Source organism: Aptenodytes patagonicus, chromosome 3, assembly GCF_965638725.1.
Source record: "Aptenodytes patagonicus chromosome 3, bAptPat1.pri.cur, whole genome shotgun sequence".
In the NCBI taxonomy this organism is placed as follows: domain Eukaryota; kingdom Metazoa; phylum Chordata; class Aves; order Sphenisciformes; family Spheniscidae; genus Aptenodytes; species Aptenodytes patagonicus.
This window is the reverse complement of record NC_134951.1, coordinates 62,294,257-62,306,121: the sequence shown is the minus strand read 5'-3', so window position 1 is coordinate 62,306,121 and position 11,865 is coordinate 62,294,257. Positions and strand designations below refer to the sequence as shown.

Here is an 11,865-nt window from a genome sequence, read left to right as displayed (position 1 = left end):
TATCACTATAGCCAGAAGATATTTACTATTTGTATTATGCAACTTAAGGTTCTTTTTTAGCAACGTTGCACTCCTCCACATACAAGCACAATGAAACTCCAAGGCATAAATGTCCTCTCTACCACCTGTGTTAATTTTCTGAACCAAAACAGCAGACTTACAGATCCAACATAACTTTAAATAGAACAGTGATTATTTGGGCCCTGACCCACAAAAGTATACAAGTTCTTATATTCCTGTTGACTCCATTAGGAGCTAAACAGCTAGAACTCTCCATGGATCTAACCTTCACTCCTATACCGTTCTTAATAGTCACACTTTTTAAAAATAGTTTTAAACCTAATAATCAGGTGATTTATACCACTCAAAGTATTAAACTTACATGCCCTACAAATTAAAACAGAAGTATGCATGAATCTAGTTTTCAAGCTTTCACAACTATCTTCTCTCTTCGCTTATCTTGCAAGCAAAATGATGTGACCATGAGAGCTAGAATAGTGCATACTCCTCACAAGAAGGCGTACTCAAGATGGCGTACTCAAGATGGCAAACAGCAGATCCTCTTTCATCAGTCACTCCATACAGGAGGTGAAATAAAAACAGTAGCAGCACCACCCCACAAGGGAAAACACTCCCTTCCCCCATAGTCACCTGCTGATCAATAAACATGTTTCTTTTTCTTTCGTGCCTTAATCACTTGTGATACCACTCACTGGGCCAGGGACTAACATGAGCTACATGAAAAGCTGAAAACCAAGACAAGGGCCAATAGAAGTACTTTTGCCCAATTCTTCTATTTCTTCATTTTGACTTTTCCCTCTTTCATTGATGGTCATAGTGAAAGGGCGGGGTAGGACGTGAAACAGAAGAACACTGGGAAAGCTGCAAAGAGAAGAGAGAGAATGGAAAAAACTGGATAATGTCTTAGTGTGGCTTTAATTTTTTAGGCCTTCTATCCTGCTTTCCTGAGGAACTGAAAAGTCATAATTGTATTGTCTGAGCACCTCTCCTTCCCAAAATCTCTTGAATCTTACCTTTAAAACCAGAGGAAATTCAATAGTGAGTCAATAGTCTCAATGGTTTCTGAACGCTAAATTTCTCAAGGTTTCATGAAAACAGTTGAGTAGAAGAGACACGTTATTAATGCATCAGCATGACTCTTCCCTCAATAATCCTTGCCTTTTTCCTCTTTAACGGCAGAGAATCAACACAGGAATTCAAATAAGAGTACCCAACTTCATTAGGCCTTCTACCACAGATCTAGTTTAAAAAGACATTTTCTAGAACTACATACTTTGATGTTTTGTCATTAAATAGACATTCAATAACAGAAAACAGATTATTAGTATATCCTCCAAGGCTATATTAATTGGAAGTGTTTGTGGGTATTTAGACAAGACTGCTCTAAGTTTTGATTTTAAAAATCCAGTAAGGAGTACTGGATAGAGAAGAGACTCTATGTATATACACGAAGGAGTACAGAAGACCTGCCAAATATGAATATAATTAACCTTATGGTGAACATTCAAGAAGAAGATACTAGAAAAACGTAATAGCATTGTATATTTCTGAATTCTTAACCACACTACATCAACCACATTAATTTCCAGTAAGCATTTATTTAAAGTTTAAGAGAGAAACCTGAATACCTGCCAAGCTATTCAGGTCTTCTGAATACCTGCCTGCTTCAGCTGTTATGAAATGTTCACAAAGTATGGGCAATCTAGTGACAGGACACATTCTGACTCAAACTTCTCAGGGCTTATAGAAAAAAGTCCCTCTCCTATAAAAAAAAAAAAGGCACCTTCTTAACCGTGAATATAGGCCAAAAACACTGCATAAAATATTAAAAGTACACTGGTGGCTGGTTTTAACCCTTCCTTGCCTCCCTTCCCCAAAGGTAGCTGATCATCCGTCTATTACATGAGAATGAAAACATTCCACTAAGCTCAGAATGGATCTTGCTCCTAGGCAAATCAAAAAAGAAAAAGTTAAAGTGAACATCAAAACAAGTTCCAAAAGAAGCTACAGTACTCAAACAACTGTACAATGAGGAAAGGTATGTGGTTATACAAGACTATAAGAAAATATTTCAGGGAAAAATTAAGAGAAAACCTTTCTAACAAAGGAAAATCTAGTGTTGCAATAAAATTGTTAAATCACGGACAGTAATTACAAAGAAAAATATAAATACCTAGTCAGATCTCCCTTATTCCTGAGAATGTAATTCAGATTGTTAAGTCCAAATATCCTCTACACATGTATGTTCTCAGCTTTCTTTGTGGGTTCCAAGGGAGTAAGAGAAGAAAAGGCAGAATAAGGAATCTAGTCAACCCTACAAGAAGCAGACTGAACTAAGCCCTATGAGTTAAATAAAGCAGAAGAATCATCCTCCTTTCTGCATACTGTGAAAGGATGACTTTTCACAGGTTGCACAGGATTTTAAAAAGTACGTGGACATGATATGAAATTTGAAATTCTGTCATTGCTCCGGTTTCCTTAGACTACAAAAATATTTATAAAATTAAATTCTTTTTGCCGAGTTTCTAGAAGATACTCAGTAATGTGTTAAACAAAGTTAGGTTAGTCAATACATAATGTTTTTAAAAATTCTTTATTTTAACAATAGCTCACTGCGCATATGAAGGATCAGCTACCACATATTCCACAAAACTGTATTATCAGCTCAAACTGTGAGATTCAACTATACCTTTATTAAAAAATTTATTAAGCAAAGTGTTCAGCAACTGTTTAAAAATACCAGGTTAGGAATAGAATATGATTTTAATTTAAAAGGTATTTTTATATAATGTACATTTCCAGACTTCTGACAAGTTAGGATGACACTCAAAAGGGGGGAGGAAGTAGCCTGGCACTCATGCCAACTTATCTTCACTGTTTGTACAGGATCTAACTTCAAAAACAACAGCTGTGCCAGAACTTTTCTTCTCCATAACGTGCATCTGTCCACACCAACTGAATTAGAGACCACCAACTTGTCTCATACACCACATCAAACAACAGGCCAGCTTGACAGTTCAGAGCATGATTTAGAAACACAAAATATGTATTCTTTCCCCAGAACACAGAAGTTTTAGCCTACTTTTCAAAGTCATTTTAAAAATATTAAGACATTTATAAATACATTGAAGCCAAGATATTTAATACACTAGTTTCTACAGTGATTGTTTTGAAAGCCAAGATTTTCTTTAGCTAGTAAATCTGCTTTGAACTGCATAATCTAGAATGGATTTAGTGAAACTTGCATTTTTATTACTGTTCTCCTTTAAAAGTTTCACATGTCTAATAATAAATGACACATCATACCTGAAGAGTGACTATGGTATAGGCATTCCTCCATTATTATGGAAGAAATAAGGTACATCAAAAATCTTAAATGACAAGTGACACACATTTTAAAATTATGCATGAAGTGTATGAAAATATACATTGTAAGATTCTTTTTTTTTTTTTTTTAAAGAAACAGCAAGATACTCAAGAGTCAGGAGATAGACATCAATAAAACTAAATACTTCCACAAGTGCGAAAGCTGGCTTACAGGATCTCACGTCAGTAAGAAAACACAGAAGAACATGCTTTGAAATTCCAGTGGTCTGTTTTCTAGCCTCTGCTTTTCTTTAAAATAACCTGCAAAAAAAAAAGTATATTTATCACTGCTTTTATCTGTACAATCCAGGTAGCAGTAAGAGATCCAAAACGCTAGGCTACTCAGATGAAAGGTTCACCTAGCCAAACAACCTATTTCCAAAAGTAGAGTCACCAAGGGTAAAAGTCTAGGGAAAAGGTTAGAAATAATGCAAAAGCATACAGAAAAATGCCATATCAGAAAGTATTTTTTTTTAAATAGGAACATTCATAACCAAGAATTCTGTAAAATAAAAGGATTATTTTAAAAATGAATGCTGAGGAATGGCAATAGCACTCTCAAGCCCTCAGCAGATTCCTTGAAGCTCTTACCCCATTAGGCCTAGACAAAAAGAAAGAAGTAAGATTTGCAATTATGCAGCTACTATGCTGAATTTTTGTTTGTAATGCCTTATTTCTTTCTATATCAAGACTGCCCAGACCCTTGGAAGGACATTTTTTGGTTTGGAGTTTAAGTTGAAAAATGAACTTCAAAGCCCAAGTGGGACCATTTAAGTGTTAACATTATTAAAATACAGGCAGTTTTTCCTTTCTTCTCATCTTAAAAAAAAAAAATGGAGCACAAAAATGTTCAAATAATGTTAAGATTGTAGTTAAAAAGAAATTACAAATGCGTAAGATTCCAACTGTAACATTCACTTGGCTACCCTACACATCCTGTATATATTTCTGTTACTATAGTAATAGAAAGTATCAAACTAAACATTTCACCAGAGGGGAAAAAAAAAAAATACTGAAGATAAACAGAAGCCACAGGACCCAAATATCAGAAAACACTGAGTTTTGTTCTTCCAATTTGCCCAGCAGTAGTAGGTAGTTGAACAGATAACTCAGCAAATTAAAGAGACTGAGTTCCTTCATGAAACCTAGGTAAAGCAGACATATCCTAGCGAGTGAAATGAGCTACAGAATACAAAAGGTTTTCAGTCATACTTTGACACTACTCTAATTCTTTCTAGAGAGAGAAAGCTGCATAACACCTTCCTCTCTCTCTTCTTTTGCATGTACACAAAACTTACCATGCTCTGTAATGCAGGGAATTCCTCCTTCACAGATATTCATACAGCAATCTTTGTTATGCTGAACTACCCATATAGCAATCCACAGTTTAATCCTCCCTTAGTTCTTCCCTTGCTGAACACATCATCACACAAAGTATCTGTTTGTTCAAGTAGTATCCACACAATGCTGCAAGAATCCACTTCAAACATCTTTCAGACTAAGCAGGTAAGAACTGAAGGTGTAACAAAGATATTTGAACCTCTTTGAACTATTTCTCACTTGTTCCATAAAGCTTCAATTATATTACTGAAGTTAAGACAGCATGCTTCCTTGATATAGTATCATTTGAAATAAAGATCCTCCAACTTTGGAATTTGCTCCTGTTCCCCAGGCTTTCAGCCCATGGATGCTTGCTGGTAGACTACTGTGTACTTACCCACATATTGAAACTATGAATTTAAACATGGAACAATCAAGAACAATAGGGCTATATTTAATAGGGCAAGGAGAGTTAATTTGATGCCTTGGTAACAGTGAATTATGCCAATGATGGATTAAAGAACATTACATTTCTGCAGGTTTTGGATTATAAATAAAAACATATCAACACTAACACTGAAAACTTTTGTATATGCTGTCATAATACATTCTACATTAAACAAAAAAGAAAAATATTAAAAATGCTTTATTACCTTTGCTGCAGCTATAGTGTGCTCAGGTTTAATTATTTTACTTTTGCTCTCAAAAGCATTTATCCTGGCTTCTTCTGCTAGCCGATGGAGAAACAGTAAGAAGTTCAAATGCACCTTTAAAAGAGGGAAGGAAAAAAATAATTAAGAAGGATTCAAACTGTTTAAGCACAGTTTGGTTTTTTAGAGGACCATTGTTTGAGACAGAAGACTCGCATATTAGACTGCTTCCAAATTCCTGAAAGGTGTTCTCAGGAAAACAAAGTACCACTCAGTTCAAGTCTTAATAAATTCCCAAGACATTCCTTACTGCAAGACTCTTGTAAAATCATACAGTGCTCTAGAAATGATCAAACAACAACTGATCTAAGAAAAATCAAATCTGATTTTTATTAGCAATTTTTTATAATAAAATATAAATATAAATACCAGAGAATAAGAAGGAGCCTTTCTGCTTACTAGTAAATATAGTCAGCTTTCAGTGACTACAACGGCCAGACTTTTAATGAACAGCAAATTCATCCCTGCCTTATCACCAAATGGACCACAGACAAGTTCAAGGACTTCTGCCCCTTTCCAGTGCAAAGGAGCATTGACATTAATTTCTCCAGAACAAGAAATTCTCCACTGTCAGGAGGTTCCATCCATTTTTTCCCAGCTCATCACTTACTTAACCTTTTTACATGAAAAGAACTGGTAGGGCAGTATTCCGTTCAACACAGAATGCTGCTCTGCTAGTACAGAAGCAGCAAAAAATCTCAGCAGGCAAGGAACTGCTCCAACTTGGACTAAAAACTGCCAGCCAAAAGCACCCCTGTGTAATAAGGGACCTATAATACAAAACTCTAGCATTATGCAGACATTATGTGAACTATTTTAATAGTCCAACCTGAAAACTGGTAATTGTACCTTTTGTAAATTAAACTTTCAAATAATATTAACTTTGCTATACAAAGCGTACAAAAATACTTTTTCAATCAAGAGCTCAGAAAAATATTACTGAAATATATGAAAATTTTATTTATATGAATTAGGTGATATACTTATTCTGCCATACCTGATCTACAAAGCCTAGAAAGATATAACAAGGAAAGTTACGAGTTAGAGTTTATAGGAAATACTTTGGCAGTGGGTTTGCAGCACAAAGAATCTGTTAGAAGACGGGCATTTCAGTGTTCATATGACAAGCAATTTAGGGTTTTTTTTAATCTCCTGAACTAAATGAAGCCAGCGTGCAATAGATAAATTTACATAATATTTGGCATCGTTTGGAAGCATCTACTACACAAAAAGCAGATGTTTTTGCAGATTTATTTAGCAAAACATCAAAGCCATTTTTAAATTAGACTTCAGTTACTCACACAGAAATAATCTGTGACAGAATCAAGCAGTGGCACTAAAATAGTGTTCAACATTAGAATTCTCATTATTAGACTTATTGACACGGAGGTTAGATTTCTGGAAACAACCTGGGGGAGAAGAGGGAGGTGGAACAAAAGCTTCCATACTTGCAAGTCCTCCTGCTGAGATATCTAGGGGCAAAAGTGTTCATTTTAAAACTGCCTTTAAAAACTGCATCTTCTCTCTGAATCACTGTACCTTTATTTTCCTATTTTCAAAGTGAATTGCTGCATGTGGAGAAGCTTCCCCTGAACTCCTATAGATTTCAACAGTCACATAACTAAAATCAGAACATTCCACAACAGACCACACATGCTAATAAATATTCCAGATTATTCAAGGCAATTGAGAAAGGCTAATGAAAGGCAGAATGACTGAATACCATGAATGGGACAGTTACTGACAAGTACCTAAGCGATATCACATTTGTTTAAAGACACTGCTTTACTACGTATTAGATTATTGTCCTTCTACATAAAATTTAAACAGTTTTGAACTACTCGTGAAAACCACCTTACACAACAGAATGCTTATTTCCCAGAAAAGAAAGGTTGTAAAGTTTTAAGAACGTATGTAAAAACTCACAACACTGCTTGCAGAGCAACTTCCACGCACCTGTTCAACAGAACTAGTGAATAGTAGGGATAAGCTCCATAATTTTGTTTTGCTGCCATAACTTCAGAACAATTCTTTAGACTGATATTCTGCCTTCAAGGCACACTTATTCATCATTCCATGCCGATAACAAAGAAAAAAAGGGTCATTCGATGCAATACTTTAAGCTTTTTCTGCAATGTAAATACAAACCTGCCCTTCTAGCATAAAACAAGCAGCTGAGTTCCTGCTTTTCTTCTATACTTTCAAGCTAGAACAAAGTTTGCAGCTTTTTCTTCTCAGACCATTGGGGGGAGGGGAATATCTGAACTTCAGTACTAAAATCTTTACCTCTTATTTTCAAAAAGGTAAATAAATGAGTTCTAAGAGTATTGGAAAAACCTTAAACACTATTCCTATCTCTTCACTCAAAGATATTATCATACTCCTTCAAAAAACCAGCTTCTTGAGAAAGTTTGATGAAATTTGTTAGCTACACTGTGCACAGAGAAAGATGTTAACACTTAGGAAATAGGTTCTGACAAAGCTTCAAATTTCAAAGAGAGACTTGATCAAAAGAATCTGAAAATAAAAGAAGAAACTCCAGGTATTCAACAAAATTGTCTGAATTCTTATGTCTTTCAAACTTGTTAGTAACAATCATGTAAGAAGACATTGGTTTATTGAGGAAAAATAATTGCTGAAGGTCAGGAAAAGGAAAACAATCTGATTATGTCATAAGACAGGTAGGCAGACCTCCTCACTGGACTGGCTAAGTACCACAATAGATTCAAACATAAAGCATGGATCATTCAGGAAGATAGCCCAGAAACTGAACTAGCCAATTCTCATATTTCCCTGCAGAAGACACAAGCACTCTGCTCAAAACGTATACGATTTTGTCTTGTTAAGACAGCTGTTATATACATTTCTAAACTATGCAAACTAATCACTCTCACAAGGTTTGTAGAGAATAACAGAGACACTAAAAAACATATTCTCAGAACTTGTTACTTGTCTAACTACAGGACTAAACTTCCCCCCCCCCTTTTTTTTTTTTTAAGTAAAGCAAAACTCCAGCTGTGTTGATTATTTATTCATAGAAATAAAAAGCTAAAGAGTTGTTAGCCACATACCTAGTTGAAGAACATCATGAAGAAAATCACCACCCCTGGACATTCCTGTTTAAAGCCAAGCCTTATTAAAGGCCATTTAATTTGACATCACCAGAAGGGATAATCTAAGCTTCCACCACATTATTAAAATTCATTCTCCTCTCATCCTTTTTGTTGGAATCAGTATTTGCATAGTCATATTTTAAGCTAGATCAGATTGTTGTTGTTCATTAGTTTCAGTCAATTCAATTCACTGATTGTCTTTGCAGCCCACAGAACACTAGTGCCAGGACAAGGAAGAGATGGGAACCAATGGCCAAGATTTGGAGGGATGTCCCACATACCCCTTTTCAGACAGCTACACTACCTTGCAGCCAAATTAACATTACCATGGAAATATAGACCAACTGTTACTAACAACTACAAAAAATTTTATTAGTGACTGTGTAAGTTTGATTAGTTGACTACTGCATTCCACTGAGTAAGCTTTGAGTGGGTCTGAGCATGAGTAGCAAGGGGCCAGGTCCTTAGTCCATAAAATACTCCAAAGATATTAAAAGCAGTAGGAAGGGATCATATTTTTATTAGACCAATTAGAAAAATATGTACTGTTTACATTCAAATGTAAATCCTCTCATGTTGGATTAATCATGGAATAGTTACCATATTCATTCATATTATTCTCACTATATTTTTTTAATTCTGTATATTTACATTTAGCTTCATATATCCAGATACCAACCTTCAAGGTGCTGCAAGACACAACTTTTATACACATATACACATATGAAACATGGACTTACGTCCATGACAATTCAAGTCAGGGACCATACTAGTATACAGTATGCATTAATGCTCTGAGAATCACATGCATTAGAAAACAAGAGGGCATGACAGTCAAGCAAGGTAAGCTATTAAGTCACTTCAAAGAATTTTTTTTTTTATGCACGGATATTTTTTTTTCACTATGGCAGCTACCACAAGCTCTCTTGAGGTCAGGTTTCCTTGCTGTAGTCGAGTAATTTCTTTGTGAGACAAACCCTTCCTGTGCCACAAATCCCTTATTGCAGGTCAGAAGAAATCCAGCTTTGTTGACCTCAGTTTTCTGAAACTTGTTTGGTATGGCTCTGTTATCCCTACACCTTTATGGCAGGTGTTTTTAAACCGTGAACAGGATCCCAACACCTTGTTCTCCTCATTAGATTACTAAGAAGACTTGTCATTCCTTAGTTTTGGACAGAGATTACTTAGATGGCCTTCTACAAAAATATGATCATTCAAGATGCCTGAACAGCTTAGCAACTCATTAATCACAATTCAGTTGATTGATACTTGTATACCCGAATTGCTCTACATAAACAACAAACATCTGCATGTTACAGCCACATAATCCAAACTCCTATTTCTCAGTCCATCTACATCTCTTTGAACAGCAGTGTGTACATATAGTGACACAGTATTTATGCATCAGCCTGTCCCTGAATACCCAAACTCACAGTCAGAAACCTACAATACAGTAGCCACCAGCAAAACAGAAAGCTGCAATCACTACTTATTAGTATTTTATTAGACTAACCAATCGTCTATCTCCCCACAAACTTTGCCTCCCCTCTGCTTATAGGTCACTGCAGAAACAACAGTAGCAGGAACTTCACATCCCATTACGCCCAGCAACTCCAAAGCGCTCCAGTGCGCACAATCCATCGGTCCGCGTCTTTCAAGCGATAAAACTTTTAGAAACTAAATGTCCCTATTTAGGGACACCTGCCCCTAGGCAACCAGAATAGCTGCAGCTGCCCGCCATGGCCAAAAGCACAACTGCTCCCGGACCTGCGCTACGACCCCAGGCTCCGCGGAGGAGTACTCATGGAGCTAGAGGATTCAGCCCTTGAGCTCACCGCGCTGCCCGAGCGGCTGAGGACCGCAACCGGCTGCTTGGAGCAGGCGCTGCCCCCCGCCTGTGCCCCGGAGAAAGCAGGCTGGAGGCTGCCGGGACCAGCGCTGAGGGGCGGAGCGGCCCGCACCCAACTCCAGGCCGCAGACTCGGCGCCCGCCCCTCTCCTTCCTCACCAGCAGGTCGGCGTTAGCCGCCAGGCGTAACTGAGGCTTGTGCTTCTTTATTATTTTCCGCAAAGTGCTGCGGGGCGCCGTGCGCTTCATCCTCCTCCTCCCGCTGAGGCCGCTGCCGCCGAGAACGGGCCCAACGGCTCCCGCCCAACCGCCCTCCGCCGTTCGAATCCGCCGCCCTGGCGCAGGCGCGCGCCCGCCGTGACGCACTTCCCAACGGCCGCGCGCGGCGCCACCCCCGAGGAGCGCGGAGGTGAGAGGAGCCCTGCGCGTCCCTCCCCGCTCCCGCCGGCACGGCCCCCTCCCGCCGGAATGGGAGCGGCGCTAAAGCGTCTCCCTGGAAACCGCATGGAATCGTAGTAGTTACGGGAGAGCCGTACGGCGCCTCTGCCCCGAGCGGCCGAGCCGCCGCGGAGAAAGCTGAGAGGGAAAGAGGCGCCATCCCACCTGCGCTCGCGGCTCTGCGCCTCCGTGCCCTTCCCCGGGCACCGCCAGCGGCGGTCCCAGCCCGCGGCTCTCCCGAGCCCCCCGGGCGCGCTGGGCCTGGCCCTCGCCCCCAGCCGCCGCCGGCAGGCGGAGGCTGTCACTTCCCACCTACAGCGGTTGCCGGCTCGCGAGTGCCGGTCCCGTCGCGGAGGTTGCGTACGTGGGGTGAGAAGAGCTCCCCGAACTGGTGCTAGATTTATAAACGGGTCCCAGATGGGCACTGCGACAGTCGTTCCCTTGACAAGCGACTACGTCTCAAACCGCTTCCCTTGTAAGCTAACTGAAACTTTGTTTTAGCTCTGGCTTTAACAGGTTACCCAAGCCTCCACCCAGGCCTTTTTTCATCAACAAGAAAGAAAATGGACGTGATAGTTTCCATAGTTTGAAGGCCTTTACCTAGCCTTCAAACCTGGCCACTGCCGCGTGCAGGGGTTTCCCAAAATGGAGGGAACACAGCACCGGTCGGCAGCATCGGCACGGTGCTGCCTAAACAAGCCTCAGGCCAAGACCTGTGGATTTTAAGTTGGCGATAGTCTTCCAAGTGTGATAGAATTTATTTGCTGCAGAAGTCGAAGGAGTTGTGCGACACGCTTGTTCTCTCCTTCGTTACCTTGTGTGACCCTGCTGGGAGATGTGACACCAAATGGCCTAGTCTGGGTGGACTGCAGGACCAGGAGCCTAATTAGCACCATAAACCTACACTAAAATGAGCCTAGAGTGATAGTTATGTTCTGCACATAAATCCAGATAAAATACTGCATTAGTACAAGTATGGGATTGACTTAATTGTACACAGAAGCACACACTCGTTCTGAAATTGGCCACCACTTTAAAGTGTCATCCTT

At 39.2% G+C, this 11,865-nt stretch overlaps 1 protein-coding gene across 2 annotated transcripts; it reads right to left on the bottom strand.

Annotated features, from left to right (window-relative positions):
* Positions 1–531: 531 nt before the first annotated feature.
* On the bottom strand, positions 532–10,698 carry CENPW (centromere protein W). Of its 2 annotated transcripts, XR_012994912.1 has the most exons (4): positions 10,538–10,698; positions 5,361–5,474; positions 3,560–3,648; positions 532–882 (listed from the first exon to the last, which is right to left on the bottom strand). XR_012994912.1 is itself a non-coding variant. In XM_076333545.1 (3 exons), exons 1-3 carry the CDS (start codon positions 10,625–10,627, stop codon positions 3,622–3,624), a joined length of 231 nt encoding a protein of 76 aa, XP_076189660.1. In that variant the 5' UTR covers positions 10,628–10,698; the 3' UTR covers positions 891–3,621. The 2 variants fall into 2 exon arrangements, 1 of the variants encoding a protein (XP_076189660.1); XM_076333545.1 differs by lacking the exon at positions 532–882 and having other exon boundaries at positions 891–3,648.
* Positions 10,699–11,865: the final 1,167 nt, after the last annotated feature.